Source organism: Varanus komodoensis, unplaced genomic scaffold (genome assembly GCF_004798865.1).
Source record: "Varanus komodoensis strain SLA01 unplaced genomic scaffold, ASM479886v1 scaffold4, whole genome shotgun sequence".
Lineage (NCBI taxonomy): Eukaryota > Metazoa > Chordata > Lepidosauria > Squamata > Varanidae > Varanus > Varanus komodoensis.
The window spans coordinates 22,727,680-22,747,129 of record NW_025335941.1 but is presented as its reverse complement, the minus strand read 5'-3'; the positions used below and the strand labels follow the sequence as shown (position 1 = coordinate 22,747,129).

The following is a 19,450-nucleotide window of genomic DNA, read 5'->3' as shown; positions in this document are numbered from 1 at the left end:
ATGTCGCCCTTCCTCCCTTCCTTATCTCGAGGTGTTGTATGTCCCCGAGCCTCCCTGCCCTGGGACGTCTCAACCACCGAATTAGGCTTCAGGTGGCGCAGCAGGAACGGGATGTCGTCTTCTCGGACCCGGTATATAGATTCGTACCGGCGAGACGTCGCCTGCGGCTAAGCCGGTTGGTCCCAGGGCTGAACCATTGCCTGGCGAAGCGTGGTAATCAACGGTAAGGCAACGGTGGCAGAATGCTCCCTTTGGACGATGTCGTAAAACCTGTCTGTGCTGGGCCCGGGGCGGTGGTAGGCCTCTATCTCCAGCGACTGGACTAGATGAGAAACCAGCTCCAAAAAAGAAACACAGGGCTCATCCGGGGACCCCGGGTCTTGCGAAGTAATAGTCATGTCTGGAAACGTGGAGTCTACTTCCAACTCATCCGAGTCTTGATGGTAGTGGTAATGCCCACTGGACAAAGAGCTTTTAGGAGATGGTGGAGGTCTGCATTCTGTACTGCCAGAAGTGGACCGTGCCTCTCTCGGGATCAACGGCAAGCGACGGTCCAGAGGAAAAAAGGCATATGGATGGAGTCCACTCCAGGCAGGATAGCCACCATAGCCGTGCATAGCCCAGTCATCTGCATGGCACTCCGACAAACAGCTCCTATGCCTAGGAGGAAAGTCTGGTCTCTCAGGTGGCCCAACAGCAGGCATTGGCGTCGGGGAGCATTGCCTCGGCAGGGAATCTCTAATTTCTCCATCAGAGATGGACTCCCTAAGCGGTGGCTCCTGTGGAGGAGACATGCTCTCAGGCCGAAGAACAGGCCTGGGGGATCCCGGTGGCATCACCTGCATTGCGGACTGAAGCGCCGGTTCCGAGGGAATCGGTACCGTGGCGGCAGTTGGTGTTTGAGGCGATCGGGTTTCTTGCCCTTGTGGGCTGCCTTAGCCGCCTTTTCCTTCCTCAGCTTCTTATGGCTGGAGGGCCTTTCCGGTTCTGAATGCTCACGCTTCTCCTTTTGTTTGGTTGGAGGAGAAGGTAGCTGTTGCGTTTCTGTTGGAGCAGTGCCTCCATCCGAAGGGTGCCGCGGCGGCGCGGCCAAAATTGAGCGGGGCGCTTAGGGGTCATGGCTGGGGTAGAGGTGGAGCACTGAGACTGAGGCAGCACAGCCGAGGAAGGGGTAGGCCTTGAGACTAGCTGGTCAGATTGATGCAAGGCCTGGTCCCAAAGTAACTTGTGGAGACGATTCTCCCTATTCTTCCTGGCCTGTTTGGTAAAGGCCAGGCAATGCCCGCACTTATCGGTCCTATGCCCCTCGCCGAGGCAGAGGAGGCATAAGTCGTGCAGGTCCGCGGGAGACATTTTGGAGCCGCACTCACTACACTTGCGGAATGCCGCCCGCTGTGCCATCGCGAAAAGGAAAAAAGAGATGATAGTACAGAGGGTAAGTAATATTTTTGGTTTTTCGGGTTTTTTTAGAAAAGAGAATGAACAGAGGAACTACAACAAGGGAAAGAGAAACTGGGATATATAATGAAGAAAAGGTAAGTTAAGCAAGATAACCGTAAAGGTGCTCATGGCGAGATCTAAGTGAGAGACGAGCAGGCACGAGGCACAGCGAACGGCGGTCGCAGAGAATGAGTAAAATGGCGGACGCTCCGCTCTATTTATACTGCAGGGAGGAGGGGAGCGGAGCGTTTTCCCGCCAAAAACCGTTAGCTTTCTAATCTTCCGGCCTAGGCACTGCACAGGTGCAGCACCCATATGTGTGATGCACAGAGGCCACGACGAAGAAAGACTCATTCCTACATCATTATATTCTGTGATTTATTCAAATTAAGAATAATCAAATTTGTATCACACAAATAAGGTTCATGTGAACTAAATTTGAGAAGCACAATGACATGTTACTTAGCACTGGCACAGGTTGTCATTAAAATGGACTCTTCCCATCTGGTTCAGTGATTGCATAAACATTCAGATGCTTAACATGGACAATATAAATGTAGGCTAGTTTCAAAGACCTAAGAGTGAAAAGTTATCAGCACTTTTGGCATAAGATTGCTCACAGCATGAAATGCCATATCTATAAGATTATCTTTTCCACATAATGCTAAATATAAATGAGCTCCGTTACTGCTTTGGATTGTCCAGTATTAAATCTCCAAATGGTCATTTTCAGCCAAACTGTTGCATAGATTGCAATGTTTGCAAATAGTTTTGAATAGAAATCTAGCATATGCCCAGTGCATAGTTTGCAGTGCTGGAATAACCAAAATCTTTACCCTCAGTACAGAGGAAAGTGGCAATAGCTGTATCTTCCCTGTCCCATAAAAGGAAAAAAAATCCTGAAAGAGGCTGCCGTGATCTGACAGGCAGAAAGTGGGTTAAATGCAACAAAGAGTGACAACTTGATTCTGCTTGCCAAAGGTACAAATAAAGTTGTTACTTCAGAAATGGACTCTATCTGACATAGAGGTAGGTAAATCAAGATAACAGGAAAAACAAACCAGAAAATAGCCACTTCTGAAACACTCCTATTCTACTTTTTTAAATAAAGGTATAGAGAAAGAGGTTATTGAAAAAGCTTAGCTGTTGGAATTATTATGTAACAATATGATGAATAAAAAGAGAAAAAAAGAGTATATATAAAAGGACAGTTAATTAAAAAACAACTTGCTTGATTTTATAATCAAGAAATAAGACCCTATATAGCATTTTAAGGCGGAATATCAACTACTGAGCATGTATACTTAAAATTGAAAACATATATAGATGGCAAAAATTGGGTACGTGGCCACAACCAGGAAAAACATCCATTTGCATGGGAAAGAACTGAGAAAATTTGCCCCTTTTGTCCCCACAGTTGAAGAGACAAGTCTTGTTGTTTCTTAAAACAATCCTATCAAAACAGAAGCAAAGTGCTGACAGTGTACCTAATTCTTTCTCGTGGAGTATGTTCCTATGTTTACAGCAATGAACACAAATTTCAAAACATAACTTGTTGATACTTGTTCTCTTAATACCAGTGTATTTTGTTCTGTTTTGCAAAATGTATGGTTTCATGCACACAAAATTCATATTAACACTTTAACTCCAAAGAAACAACATTATGAATTGCTGCACAGGAATACCAAGCCTCACTATAAGGTATCTATTTCCTCACAGAATCCCTAGTAGTATGATAGAAGGTTGATAATATTTGAGAGACACTACAGGAAAGCAACAATGTTCAAACGTTTCTGTTTGCAGACACAACTGACTGCATTGTCAGCAGGAAACTACATTTTACATCCCATCAGTGCCATAGCTGTGCTGAAATAGAAAATTCCATCAGGGAAATGAGGGATTTCCTTGTAAGTCCATGGGAGTGCCAGTAAGGAAGACATACTGTAGTGATTTTTGGGCAAAATGGAGGGAACTGTGTGACAAACTGTTGGTTGCCCTTGTTTTTGCTAAACCAGTGCCACAATCCTGTAGGCAACTCAGACAGAACAAGTAGCAGATCATCATGGGCTGCTTTTAAAGTGCTCACCTTGATAGTTATTTGTGTAGTTGTAAATACTACTAGGGAGCCAAAAAAACCCCAAACCAAACCAAACCAAACCAAACCAAACCAAACCCACCCCCAACAAAAAAAAAAAAAAAAAACCTGGGGGGAAAAAAAGAAATAATAAGCTGTCAAGGCATAGAAACTGTTATCTGAACAAGAGCCTCTCTGTGACTGAAGACAAGTTGGGGAGGGGGGAGAACCAGAGAGAAAGAAAGTACATAAACTTTGAAAAAGTTATTACTAATACACTTAATATATATGATGGCATCATATATATAATGATGACATCATTCCTATCATCATGGAATGGGCAACAAGGCCATCTTATCTTAATGCTTGGTTGGGCTATGTAAGGGAAGATGGCCTGCTACATATCTTGATCCAATGTTGTTGAAGTCTTTGTATAACACTATCATAACCTTACACAGGGTTTAGTAATTAATAAGCAGACAGTGCAGGTCTTTTGTTTTATTTTTAGCACTTGTCTTAGTGAGAATAGTTGGGTGTTCCAGTGAGCACCCTAGCTGGTGTTTTCTGTACCACCTGGAGCTTTTGAAGCAGGCTCAAAGGCAGCCCCACATAGAGTGCATCATGTCATCAGTGCATGGATTAACATGGCTAGGTCATTTCTATATAAGGATGTATTCTTATTAATTTCATTCCTATAGCTCTCAATAGGCAAAAAAAAAAAAAAGAAAAAAAAAGAAAAAGAAAGAAAGAAACCCAAAAAAATCCCCCAACAACCTCTAGGCAGTTTAGAACTATTGGATTGGAGGATTGAGGGCAGCACCTATTAAGTGTTTAGAAGGGAAAAGAAGGAATTAGTATTCTGTCTATCTTTGCCAGTTCAGTAGCTAATATGTGTGTTGTGAGCTTTATGTCAGAAAAATGGAATGGGGGAAAGGGGTTGATTCCCCCCACCCAGAATAAAGTCTCTGGTTAATTTGGCCCTTTCCTCTCAGTGGCTTCATTTGAAGAGAAGAGAAGAGAAGAGAAGAGAAGAGAAGAGAAGAGAAGAGAGAAAAATGCTGATAATAGATCTTCCATGTCACTTATAGTTTGTCCTCAAGGATCTATTCTTATAATACTATCAAAATAATTTGAAGACAAAATTCCAACTGAATAGAATGTACAGAACTGGAAAGAAAAATGGCCAGCAACATTTGTGGGAACATCCAGGCCAAGCAACTTAAGAGGAAGTCATTTTAAAATGATATACGGATAAAGTATGGTGCTGATTAAGCACAGATGTTTGAGCTTATGTAGATGAACTCCCTATCATGCACAAATTGTTTTCTTTTTAAAATAATATAACTAAAGAAGTAACAGGGTGAATATTTATATATCAAATTATCACTAGCTTTTCTTGTGGCTAACACAGTACTCCCAGGTGAGGCAAGGTAAGCAATGAGGCAGGTCTATCATGTTATCCACAGCTTTGTCACCTCCTGATGGCCAAGGAGGGTTCCCCTCCTGTGGAACATGACAATTTAAAGGTTTCATCCCTTTGGTTTCAACAAGAGGGTATTTTCCCACAATTCCAAGCTAGATCCAATGCATCCAAAGCTGGCTTTGACTTGCCCCAGGAATGCCCTGTTTTGGTGATTTCTACCTAACTACCACTGGGAATACCTTTCCATCAGCAAAGATACAGTGGGTATCTCCACTGTAGTAAATAATTATGTTGATTAGTTATTATATTGTGCTTTTCTAGCTATTCTGGATAGCTACAACATGTCCACCCTGAACTAAACAATGAACTAGCCAAAGAAACCCATCAGGAACATTAAGTTTAGACCATAAAATACTGTATGTATACTATCAGAAGGAATCTGTAGATTTCTTTTATGAGTAGAAAAGCTCTTTCCTTTGGCTAATTTGTTGTTTAATGTGGTAGACATATTTATAGGATGACTGCAGTTTGACTGTTTACAATAATTCCTTTATTAGATACCCAGTGCAGCATTAAAGGCAGTCAGAACAAATCTACAAATCATATATTGCAGGATGAAATGGTTCTTCTAGGCATCTGCAGGAATTTCCATAAAGTCCTGTCCACACAGGAAAATTCCACTGCCAGCACCCCTGAACCATTTTTACACTAGGATTTTTATGCCTTTTTTTCTTTACGTTTGTGGTCTGCTTTATAATAAGCAACCCTATCCTTTAAAATGGGTTAGTCTAAGGTGGTCAAAGTTGTTAAAACTGGAAAGTTTTTCAGTGATGGAACAGGAATTAAAAGAAGGATCCAATCCAATTTGGATTCTGTGAAACACTGTGCAGAACTTGTAACATGAAAGCCACTGTCCTTTTAATTATTGCACTGCAGCCATAATTAAAAGGGTAGCATGTTTTGCTTCTCCCAGCTAATATAGCACTGCTATGCTCATGGCCAAGAAACTGTGCCATGGAGAGTATTTTCTAAATAAATTTATTGGAATTGAAAGTTATAATACAATAGTGTGTATATGTGTGAGAGTGCGTGTGCACGTGCACACACACAAGAAAAAAACTGTGTTATTTCTCGTTTTTGAACACTTCCTAAAGGTAATTTAGGATAGAAAGTGCTTGTGGCTTGCAAAGATGCTTTGAAAAGAAGAACTTACCTAGATATTGCATCACATAAAATTGTAATGCAGCAATTAGCATGGTCATACTATAAAGCACAGATTTTACTCTAGTTTAATGGATGTAGGGATACACATACATCAGCAAGGATAGATTTAGCAGAAAATGACATGTAAATGAATTGATGACTGATCATAAATTAATTTTAGTGCTAAAGATGTAATGAAGGCACAGCAAGATGCCAGTTTATCATAGTATTTTACTGCTCAGCAACATTTGAACAACTACTTAATGTTCTATGTGCATGCTAACAGCTTGAATACATTTGAGAAAATTTTGTGTCTTTCAGCAATACACAGGCAGAGGCGGGGAAGAAGATCGCAGGAAAAGATTGAAATTTTAAATGGAAATAAATTTGGCTAAGTGGCATGAATTCATTTTTTATTTAATGTTTACAGGTTTTTATAATCATTCCATCTATAAAAAGGATCCTATGCATATATATATAGTTGTAAATGTCATGTATTTGTTTATTAAAGATGTTTTGTAAGGAGAACAAGATTATACGTCATATTGAGATGTTTAGATTTAATTGAGTTATTGTTACCGGTGTATGATGTATGGTTTAAGTAAATCATCAGCATTAGAATGCATTGTAATCTTTTCTCTCTCCATCTCTTTTAACATGATTTTCTACAGTATATTAGATCTCATAAATGAAACTATACTCTACAATCATATCTGCTTCCTTAGTGATGACAGCAGGAATTTCATTTCATTGCAACCAATAATGACTTCACAGCAGTATCTTTTTCAAACAAGTTAGGCTACATTATGACTTAAATGTGTTTTCAAATTATCTTCATTAGCTTTAAAAATCAAAGTTGATTCTACTCAACTTTTCAGACCTTAGGCTGGATTTTCTATTCCTAGTTACTGTAGAACTAAAGGTACTAATTCTGTAAGTACCATATAACTTGGCCCTTATTAATCTAACAATATAGTCCAGGATTCTTGGTGAATAGTTGACAGTGTAAGGCAAGTAGGCTTGCATATAAATGACTGATATCCAAATGGCCTTGAGAAAGATGTTACTTCCTGGATGAGAGGTTTGAAGAAGAATGAGTGGCAAGCACAGCAAATAAAAAATGTGGGATTGAAACTGTAGCTAAAACATGCTGTGTGTGTATTGGCCTTGAATCTGACCTTGCTTTTACAAAGATTATAGACCCTTACTGCTTACAACTGAAGTTCCAAACAAGGTGAAAAAAACAAGGTTTGTTCGCAGCAAGTAAAAGTTGGGCATTGAGTAAAAAATAACACTTTAATTTTTGAATTAAGTCCAACTATGCATTCACTTTCTATATGAAGACAGTTTTCTCATATTCACAATTCTCTTAAACATCCACCACAGAGGGAAAAGACTTGCTAGCTGTCATGAAACATAATCTAAATAAAATAGAAGAAATGCTGTTAGTGCAGCTTTACATTTTGGCCTAAAGGATATGTTCTTAACTTTCCCTAAAAGATCTTCCCTAAAAGATCTGTAATTTGAGTGTGATTCTCAACCTAGCATCATTTCTTTTCATGTGTCAGTTGTGACTAGAGATGGAAGAGAATTTTGGTTCAGTTTGGTTTTGGTCAGATGTTACCAACATTTGCAAAGTTCTCCATATTTGAAAGATACTTTTAAAAAATTGAATGAGGTCAAACCTTACCCATCAGGGCCCATGTCTTCAAATCCTTTGCTCTTTAAAGTTATTTTTAAATATTTTAATTATACTGTGTTGTGTTGAATCAGGTTTGTCTCTTTTTTCTGATTGTTTCCTCATTTATGACAGGCAGGAACATGATGGTTCCTGCCATGCTGGAAATAGATGTACCTCTTGAATTTGACCAGTGCAGAGAGATGACATTATTTTTGTTTGTTTCTATTCATTTTTATAAGAATTTACCAACATTTTAAAAGTTCTTCAGATTTAGGACAGGGAGTACTTGAGAATTAGGCTGCAATACTATACATATTTTCCATGAATAAGAATTGCTTCTGAGGAGACATGAACAATTTAGTATTGCACCATTAAATTTAAATGGAGAAAAAAGCAAACTGGAAAGATTTTTCCATTCCTATAAGTGGACAACAGTTTACTGAAATAATAATAGTAATAATAGTTCTATTTTGATTCTTTTTCATTGTTAACAACTCTGAATGCTTTTGGGGTATGGGAGGTATAATTATCTATTTAATATACATATATACACTAAATTATATGTTTGAGTTGGCAAATTTAGTGTTGGGCAGTATATGGCTTGAAGGAATTATCAATGATCAGATCACACAATTAATTGTATTATCAGATGACATAATTGCTTCAATTTCCTTTTTTTGTCCTTATAAAAATATTTTACGGTTGTCACAGATGCTTACATTAACTGTGCTGAATAAAGGCCTGGGAGCAACTGCACTTGGACTTCTGTCATACACTTGTTCTGGCATTACATCTTCAAGTATCATCTTCTACTCTATCTTTTTATCTGTTTGTTTGAGAAAGAAACCAAGGGGGCTAGATTAATACCCTAAACCAGAAAGAAGACAGAGCAGGGTCTCTCCTGATCAAATAAACCTCTGTAGGACAGTAGGAAAGCCTAATTACAAAATATGCCTCCTTTATCACAACATAGAGTCAAGAGGAGGAAAAGTTGATATTTGAGGATTTATGTGAATGGAAGCTTAATACCCACCTTCACTTCTCTGCCATTAACTTGTAATTTCTAAGCATGTGTGTCTGTGTGGAGAGAGAGACCATCCTGTGTTGCTCACGAGTGGAGCTGGCTGGAGCCACCAGAGGTCAGACTAGATGGCCCAGGAGACCCCTTCTGATTCACTCTGTTTCTATGTGTCTCTGAACACTTCACGGAACAGATAATGGAATGAATAATCAAGTGGTAATTAAGATGAAAGCAATGAATTAAGTTAATCAAAACAGCAGATATATATATAAAAAAAGCCAAATGAGAAAAAGGAGGAAGACTTCTTTTTTGGGGGGGGGGGCAACAGAGGCAATGACATTCTGAATGCCCTACATCTCAGATTATACATATCATTAAATTTGATGTATAGGAAATGATAATGCTACTGGTTAACTTTTTGATTTCAACTTGAACTTCAGATGCTTCAGGATGATTTGTTGTTGTTTCTGTTCCTTGCATTTAATCTACATATCACTAACAGAAATAGGACATAATAATGTTTCCCTACAGTTATTAAAGAATATTGAAGAGAACATATAAGGGGATATCCAAATCAATTCATGTGTAATGATTATAACTCAATAGGAATTGTGGAGGGTTGCTGCTGCTGCTGCTTGCCCCAAGCTCATCACTTTGTGCCTTAAGATGTGGCATAATGATAAAGTGATAGCATTTGTTTTAGAGTATGATGATTTAAGGAAGAGAACAGGAATAACTTTTTAAAACAGAAAAAGTAAGAAATTTATTTATTTAAAGTAAAGTAAGAAATTTATTTAAACATTTATATGCCACCTATCCCACCCATGGCATCTCTAGGCATTTAACAATAAAACTTTTTTTAATTATAAAAACAATAAAACAACAGCTATATATAAATATAAAAGCCAATATATAAATTACATCATTTTCAAATACAAATGGAAGTTAAGTAGCATCTACTAAATAATAAAACATTTTTTTTAAAGAAAGGTAGGTCTTTGCCTGGTGCTGAAAGGATTATAAGGAAGGGATCAGGCAAATCTCCTCAGGGAGAGCATTACAAATATAAGAAACAGCAGCAGAAAAGCTTCTCTGCCTGGCAGCCATCCCTCTTACTTCCCTAAGTAATGGCTCATGCAGGATGGTCCCCTGCATCGATCCCAAAGGCCAGATAGACATATATGGATGTAAGCACTCCTTAAGGTCACCATGGCCTAATATACATGCACATTTTTAAGAAAACCAGAATGAAAGTGACTTGTAGAAATGTAAATCTGCAAACTGTTCATTAACTATCAATCAATCAATCCATCAAAAATACCTGTATGTCATACAAATACAAAAATACCTGCATGTGACACTGACATGATATATACAAAGGGACAATAAATAGTAAGTAGGGCAGGGGCTTGAGCAATCTATTATCACTCTAGAGTTTCTTTGCTAATAAAAGCTTCACTAGAAAGATACTCAAAAATACAGGGAGTGTGCAGGTACCTGAGAAAATGGAAATTTGTTAAGTCAAATCTGTATGTAAGTTGGATCATGTAGAGTCAGCCCTCCCCTTTCACTTCCTCTCTCTCCATGGTGATGATTTTACACAGTAATTTTTTAAATTAATAGTCTTAATTGCAGTTCGTCCATAAGTACAGGTTGTTCATAATTCAGACATTCAAAACTTGGGGACTGCCTACATGCAGAATTACAGCCTGAAGTCGATTATGCCAGAAATTCCAGAAAAGTCATGAAAAGAACTTAAAATGCTCCTTTTAAAACTAAGAAGCCAGTCTTACAAATTCAGAGATATAAATGTAGGAACAAGGCTTCAGTTCTGGATCTGGATATCAAATCACAGCAGTCAAGCTACCATTCTCAAATCTTAATTGGCTTGGCAAGTAGTCTGGCTCCAGGGCACAGGGGAAGGAAGAGTGGAAAGCAGGATAAAAAGAGAACTCCTTGTATTTCAACAAAAGAGAAAAGAGGAAAATTGAAGTACTGATGCTTCATTACTGTCATATTCCTACCTTGGCAGTAGATACTGCAATGTGTTTTCATGTGTTCAGATAAGGTCATAGCATGCATAATACAAATTGCAAGTCACATGCACACACGCAAACATTAAACTAAACTGCATTAACGTATCTTCAGTTAGGAGAAATATTCTGAGAACATATTAGAAATTAATACTGCCACATAAAGATCAATGACTGAAGAGAAGTACAATATTTTTAATGAGCTATATAGACCATGCATGCTTGGTTACCAATGGTCCTCAGAAACCTAGATGCAGTACATTAAGTACAGGTGCAACATCAATTGAAAGGTAAGGCCTAGAATAAGGTCATGACAGCCAACTAAAAACCAGCACTTTCTCAAAAAAAATGAAATCTTCTTTGAAAAAAAATGAAAAAATGAAACCTATCTTCTACTCACAGCAATTTTATTACCAGTTCATGCTGAGCAAGTGTAGTTTTTCGAGGTTTAACTTTTATTATCCTATTTGTAACTTCTCTAGGCATGCAAGGAATAAGGAAAACTAAAGCAAAAGATGTCTGGTTAATTTAATGGGGTTTTTTTGGTTGAAAGCAAACAGAGATTAAATCCAGAAATATGAAGTGGGCACAGAATGACTGTGTCACCACATTTAAGCTCTTTGATTCTCCAACTAAATGTTCTGAGGTTATTCGAGAAAACAACCTTTTTAACTTCCTTGTTTTATCACAGTTCCACCATGCAAAAAAAGAAAAAAATAATGAAAATAAAAAAATTAAAAGTCTTTTACAGATAGTCAGTTTTACATGTTTCTCTTGAGATACAAAATATATCATTTTAAAGGTTAATATTCTTTTCTTCTATCTCCACCTCACATGTAGTAAGACTTGCGTTCTCAGTAGCGTGAACTGTCCATGAAAGCTAGGATATAATTGAGGTTTTTTTTCATGTCTTGAAAGCTTTTTAAAATTCATGAATTTTCTTATCATTTATGGCAAAGCAAAGACATTTTCAAAACCTCCCTTAACTATTGTGCTTCATATGAACACATTTTATACACAACAGAAATAGAACAGAATAAAATGTCCTTAAATATTATTTATGGCATATTCTACACATTCACAAATGGGGTTTATTGTAAGTTTTGCTTGCCTACCTGTCACGGAGCTGTCTAAATTGTCCATGCTGGAGCCTGGAGTATGCTCTAGTCCTCTCAGTGGCCTTGTAATTTCTATAGCTTCTTCTTCTTCTTCAATATCATCCTCCTCATCATCATCCTCTGGAATATCTGTTTCCAAATCTGATATTAGAGTTCCTGACACATATCCTAAAGGTGGTACTGGGGTCTGAGGGGGCTGAGTATTGCTTTGACTGTGCCTAGAACCATGCGGAAAAGGCATCAGGTTAAACACCACACTTAACAGCAGTCTTTTAAAAAATAAGAACATTTGGTCAATGTAAAGCTTTTTATAGTCCCATTTATTTCAGTCAGTAAAAATATAAGCATGTGATCAAATATTCCAATCAGTTGTGTTCCTATGTGCTTTTGGCAATTCTTCAGTACATCACAAACAGAATTATGTAAAATTGGCCTTAATAGTGAATTGATATTATGCGCTCTACAATATGGTATGTCAGGTGGAGTGAAGTAACACCTAGCGAGAAATTAAACTGTGGCATTATCTCTAAATGATTCTAAAAATGCTAATATTCTGCATGACACTTATTCAAATGTATCAATTTATCCATCTTCTGGTATTGAGTTCATTTTGAGTTCTTTTGAGTTCATTTATGACAATATGTCAAGTCAGATACACAGGCCAAAGACACACAATCTGATACACATTGGAAGTAAAGGATTTTATTATTCCTGATGGAGTGCAAGAAATTGCTTCTAAAACCAATGGAATGTTCATTTACTACTTTTGGTAGTGATTTTAGGTAGGTCATATTTAGAATGGGCTAATTTCCATGCTACAAAACTGTTGAAGTCTTTCTTCTTTTTCAAGATAAAAGAATACACAACCTTCTATTTGTTGCAGGAACTATCAGAGTAAAATGTCAAAATATAAACTGTGGTACTGCTGTATGGACTACTGACCTACAGGAAAGAATGAGAGCAAAGACCTTCAAGGATACAAAAGTAATTATTAAGTCCCAACCCTTGAGTTATAGGATTGGGCAACTGACACAGTATTCTCAAGTAAGCTACAAGAATCTTGCATGTTACATGATAAAAATAACCAAATAAATGAAGTTTTTGTAAACTGCCTAGAGAGCTTCAGTTTGTGGGAAGTATAGAGATGATGATGATGATGATGATGTCATAATTTGCCCCAAATAAGAGTCCACTGATCAGTATTCTCTTCTGCATTTCCTCAGGGTTCAGTCCTATGTATGTTTAGACAGCTCTACAATTACTCCTCACCCACTCTGATTCAGGAATGCTGGGAGTTATGGGACTTTTTCTGTCTCAGCATACATAGCACTGTGCCTTTACTGACTTAAAGTCTCACATGAACCATAAACTGGACTACAGAGATATCAAGTGGTCAGACCAGGGCTTGGTAATGTATATAAAAGTTCAAATTCCTATTTGAAACATATGTTGAGTGAAGACCTTGGATGCTGGCCATAAACTTTGAAAAGATGAGATTTTTATACTGTTAACTGGACTTTTGTGCACAGACTTTTTCTACAATATTTACTACACTGTTGCCATGCAAACAAGACTATCTCTAAGTGAAACTTCATGGTGTGGTTTACAGAAGATTCACATAAAGATCTCTAATGGGCGAAAAACATTTCTATTAATGGGGGATTTCTGACAATAATCCAGCTTGAACGTGCCTGACAGATCGGGATATATAAAAGTTAAACCCTTTCCTTTGGAAATATATTTACTATTTCTTAAGGAAGCAACTTTCCTATGAGCCTTATTAAGTAAATGTCTGCAACAGATGGGGACTTTGTATATCTGAACATTGTCATAACTACATATTTTTGTAGCAATGATTTAATGCTCATTTATACATTGCATTTGAAAAGACAAAGTTATTTCCATTGTTTAATGTTTGTTCCACATGAATTTCTGCATGCTTGCCAAATATGGCTTATCTGGAGTGTAAGAGATAGTAATCAATCATGCTGCTATCATACTACTACTTTTATTAGTCTATGCTCTTAATCGCTTTTAATAAAGTTATTTTAAACATGGTTTTAATATTTATATGTTGATCACTCAGGAATTTTATTATATTAAGTGCTATAGAAGTTTGACAAATAAATATATAAAAATAAATATACCAGGCAATTGCTGGTTTAAGAGAGAGATGAAGAATGACAACTTCAGTGCCATGCATTTTATTATTGAATTAAAAGAAGTGCATTTGGTTGAAGCACAGTTATACCAAGGCACGCTTAGATTATCATATGTGGTGTACACTGGGTGCACAATTCTCTGTATAAAAAGCACAGATTACATAATGAGATTCATGATGATAACTGACACCAAAAGTTGCACCTGCAGTTTGTATGCCACCACAGGAAGCGTAACAGCTGCAAGGTAGAGGCTGAAAACATGCCAGGGCATGCATCTGTGTCCTGCCTGGCACAATTATACATTTAACCTAGACCTGAATTAGCTGATGCTGGGGCTTCTGGCTTGTTGCATAAACAAGTATATCCCATAGAGGAGATAGCCTAAGTACTCTGTTGATTGGCTGTAGCTTGAAAACGAGGTCAGAGTACTGAAAATTATCCAAAAAAACCAGCTGGTTTTGGCATCAACAGAAAATTCATACAAGCCTTTTTGACCTATAATAACTGTTCAGTGTAAGTTGTGGCCTTTGTATGTCAGGAAATATTCCCACTTTTTTGTCTGGCACTATGCCATTCAGCATCATTTCATTTCACTTTCTCAGACCTTTCTTGTACTGCTGAAGTTGTTTTGCTTTTAAAATGGTATTTCTACACATTAAGAGATCTGAAAATAGCTGGAGACTTTCTGTTGTGTAACAGTAGTTTTGTTATATTCGGTCTGTGAGCAGTTTCTCTCCCACAGTTGTATCACTTTGGTATTTCATTCTTTCTTTCTTTGAATACCATAAATGCAGTTAATATAGTATCTGCTCTGCATAGTTTAAGACTTTTTCCTGAACTACAGATACAGCTGAATAGCTAAACAACCCAGGAATTATGTCCACTTTAACAAATTAGCTATTAGCAATTTAACAAATTAGCAAACAAATTTACCACAGCAATTAATCTGTGGTAAAAAATATTACTGGATTTCTTTCCTAACATCCTCAGAAATTTGGCATGATTTCTAAAAAGTCCATAGATTTGTAGGCTTTTAAAAAATCCTCTATCAAGATAGTTAATATCATAAGACCCTGATAGAAATCATTAACTACACAGGAAATTTGTATTTTACAGATTAGTCTTCATTAAGCTTGATATGCCAGTAAGTGCAGCTTACTAATACTAATTTCAGTAAAGTTTGGAATTGTAAAATTTTCCTGAAAGGCAGAAATCTTGTACGTTAAAAAGAAGCTCAACTGAGCTGATCTTAATTTTTAAAATGCTATTTTAACTCATAATCAAGGATTGTGTTCAGTAAAATATATTATTGTGCAACAGTAAGATATAGGGAGATGATACAGATACTGAAGACACACTAGGAGGAGAAACGAGTCCTGAATCTCTCTCCTGTACACAGCTATTAGAAGTTGAGAAATCATCATTTGTTCAACAGCAGGCAGTTTCGCTGGTCTAGGTTTGAGATGTTCTCATGCTTTGCCTGTTCTTAGAAAGCAAACTGATCCAAACAGAACTCTGTGAACACTCATGGGATGAAGGATGTGCTACCAGCAACCTTCTGCCTCATTTGCAGGAGCATAAAACCTGTTGTAGGTGTTGCTGAAAGGGAATTCTGGTTACACAGTGCAGGGGCATTGATTCTTGGCAAGTGCCCCATGAACACTGGATGAAGTCACTGAGAATTCAATCTCAAGACCATGACAAAGCAAACTGGAGTTCAGGAGACTGTGTCCTGGAAAAAGGATAATTTCCCACCCCAAAATGGATCCCTGTTATGATGCTGCCATGGTCCACATCTGCCCAAATCTGCCTAGTTTTTAATCTCTCTCCCCCTTTCTCTTTGTCTGTTTCCCACAATTGTTATTAGCTGTAACTTTCAAAGCTATGCACTGTCAACCTGGAATGCTACTCTTTATATTCTATGTCTTCTGATATGTTCCGTTGTCCAGACACCAAGCTATTTTCACATTTACCATGCTTGCTTTGCTATATCAAACTGATAGGCTCTGGTCAATTCATCAAGGTGGGCCTGAAGCATAGGTTGCATCTCTTCCCGTGGAGATGGTGTTAGTGTTGCAGTGGACTGCTGTCCAAAGGAAATTGCAGGGGAAGAAGCCACTCCTCGGACAGGAGGTGTAGGAACTCTGTCATCTTCTTCTTCAAGTTCATCCTCCATTCCCTGATGTAAGTATGTCTGGACTGGTAATGGTGGACACCAACCATCACTGTCATACCTAAAATATAAATTATTTCAGTTTATGATCTGAAAGTATCATAAAACATAGACCAAAACTATGTAGACCAAAAAAGGGAGGGTCACCTCATTTCTTATCTTTATTTTGTTTTGCAATCAGTCTCTGTTTTATAACAAAACTAGAGAACAAGTTTTAGGACTGAAAACTAAAAAAAGTCCTTACATACTTAGAAAACTTAATACAGATATGAAACTATATACAGGGATGCAACTGAATTACACATTGCAAAATGTTGCAGTTGACAACTATCAATTTAGAATCTAGCAACTGATCCATTTTACTTCCAATTCTATGGCTTTATCCCATGTCAGACTTCCAAATTCCACTAAGAACCTAATTTTAAATATGACATTTATGAGAAAATATGAGAAAATACTTAAACAATTAGAAGGTTCTAAATGGCAGAGAACCTGGACATTTAAAAATCAACATTAAAAAACAGCCTGAATTGCTTTTGTCAGATTGGAAAAAAATGATAGGGGAAATGGCCACTCAAATCATTTCACAAGAAAACAGAATAAAAATATTACATACACAGCAAGATACATAATGCTGTCCATGGCAGTATCCACCTATAAAATGTTGCAGAATAACCTTCAAATTTAGTCCATTCTGTTGGAGATTATGTTGGCAAATGAGGGTCTTACTTCCCTAAGCAGCAGAGCTGTGAGAAAATTCAAACCTTTAGGAAACCCCATTGCTGGTCAAATGGTGATCCCAAACTAGCAATGTTAAATTTCTTGTTGATAATTTACAAGACCTAACATGTACGCATGGGGAACAGCTGCTAATTTCATCCTGGAGACTTGGTTGGAAAAGATATGGAACACTGCCATCATGGAAAGGCTATCAAAGCATTTTAAAGCTTGGAAAATCATGGGATTGAAAGGTAATTAACAAAACATGATGTATGTTTATTCAGTATATTAGGAGGAACAGTACAACAATGAAACAACCAGCAATTCATTGTTATCTCTGGAAACTTGCTAAAACAGCAATAGACAATAATGATCAAAAATCACAACTATCCAAAATCAAACACATTAATGTCACTGTATGCTTATATTTTTCTTTGGAACTAAAAATGGAATATTTGGCTGAAGTGAGGAAATAGGAATTAATGTTACATATTTTGTATATTTGTACCTTTGTAATAATTTAGAAAATGCAAAACAAATGTGTTCCTTAAAAGAGTATTCATTTAATAATTTCTTTATGGAGAAGGAATTTCCATGATGCTGAAATATATGAACTTTGAACTGTGTTTTTCAGGAAAGAGCACTATGGTTGTGGTAACTATGCTTCCTCTTGCACTTTTTTTTTTTTTTTTTTTTGGCCTTTGAATAAAACCATGGCTGATTTGCTCAACAGAACAAGTCTTGCATTCAGATTGTTGCAATTTGCTCCCATTGCCCCTACACACTATTTGGAATAAGTATATAAGAACATAATAACTTAAGAAAATCCATCCTGGATCAAACATAAGGTCTATTTAGTTCAGTACTCCATACAAAGGGGGCAAACCGGCTGCCCACAGGTTCTCTCAAGCAGGATGGGTGCAAGGACCTCAGCAACTGGTATATGACTGCATGCTATTTCTGGTAAAGGAGGTACTACATAGTCAGCAAGGCCAGTCCATGATAGTGTCCTCTGTCATGAATCTGTCCAATCCTTTTTTAAAGTCATCCAGATTGGTGGCCATCACCGCATCTTCTGGCAACATATTCCATAGTTTAACTATTCATTGTGTGAAGAAATACTTTTTATCAGTCCTAAACTCCCTACCAATCAGCTTCCTGACCTTGGTCTGATAGTTATGGGAAAGGAAGAGAATTGTGTTCCTCTCCGTTTTCCACACACTGTATGTTATTTTAAACACCTTTACCATATCTCCCCTTAATTCACTTTTTTTCTGAGCTGAACAGGGAGGAATTCACCTGAAATAACGAGCAGTATTCCCATTGCCTGCCTTCCCCATTTACTTGAATGCCCACACATATATTATGCAATGCAAATGTGCACATACACTTTTATTTCCACATATTAATTGCAAAATCTAGCACTTCCTTTTGTATTTCTAAATTTATAATTTACTGGAATAAAATAGCAAGTTATGCACATTGTGCTGAATGTTTCCTAGGGATCTGGCTTTTTCAGATTGAGTTTTCATTTCTAAAGCTGTACTTTAAGAAAAACAGTAGTTACTGTCAATACAGCATTTTAAATAACTGAGTCGTGTGAAACTTGAAAGTATGTGTCAGCATCCCAGATTACTTAGCTTTAAATAACCAATGCTGTCCTGACAAACACAATTTTCTCAGCCAAATAATAGATACTATACACAACCAAGAAGTCAAGGCCTGTGTCACAAAATTTTCTCGGCAGACAATGAATCAATTTACTTGTCTTAGTTATCAGTGTGATGCCTTACAGATATATGGAAGTTATTTATCTTTTATTGCACAATTATCTGAGCTGAAAACAAAAAATGCATTAAAGTGCAGATATCCACTTCTTTCTTTTCAATTATAATTAAATTCCTAACTGTTCCTTTCAGACAAATTTTTAGGGGAAAGTGGGCTTGTACTAGTAAAGAAGCTTGAGGACTGAAATTCATACAATGAAAGTTCAACCAGGAAAAATGTTTTCCTTATACAGTGCTTGGAAACTTGCTGATTCTTGAAATAAGAGAGAATTTATCATATTTATTGGTGAATTTTAAATAGCAGGTTTTTAAATTTTGAATGTCAAAAAGGGGAAAAGCAAACTTTTCACCTTGTTCCTTAAGACCAACCTAAAAGTGTGTTTATATTTGGTAAATATGGCACAAGATCCAAGAAGCTGTCAATACTTTCAAATGTACCATGGTTGTCTCTAGATTTCCATGTGATTTACAATCACATTTCTACAACTGAATCTAGATAGGTGGATATAACAATATTCTATACCAGCTTTTCTGAGGAAAGTGAGAAGGTATTTAAGACTGAACTAGGCATATCAGTGGAGATACATGAATATACCTCTATTATTGTGGAATCTT

The 19,450-nt window shown here is 37.1% G+C and overlaps 1 protein-coding gene across 1 annotated transcript in view; it reads right to left on the bottom strand.

Moving 5' to 3' along the window:
• ROBO2 (roundabout guidance receptor 2) overlaps positions 1-19,450 on the bottom strand; it is a 453,522-nt gene that overhangs the window by 18,945 nt on the left and 415,127 nt on the right. The window contains exons 24-25 of the mRNA XM_044441757.1: positions 16,129-16,389; positions 11,991-12,211 (exon numbers count right to left, since the gene is read on the bottom strand). Coding sequence (XP_044297692.1) covers positions 11,991-12,211; positions 16,129-16,389 — 482 coding nt within the window. The remainder of the gene's footprint in view (positions 1-11,990; positions 12,212-16,128; positions 16,390-19,450) is intronic.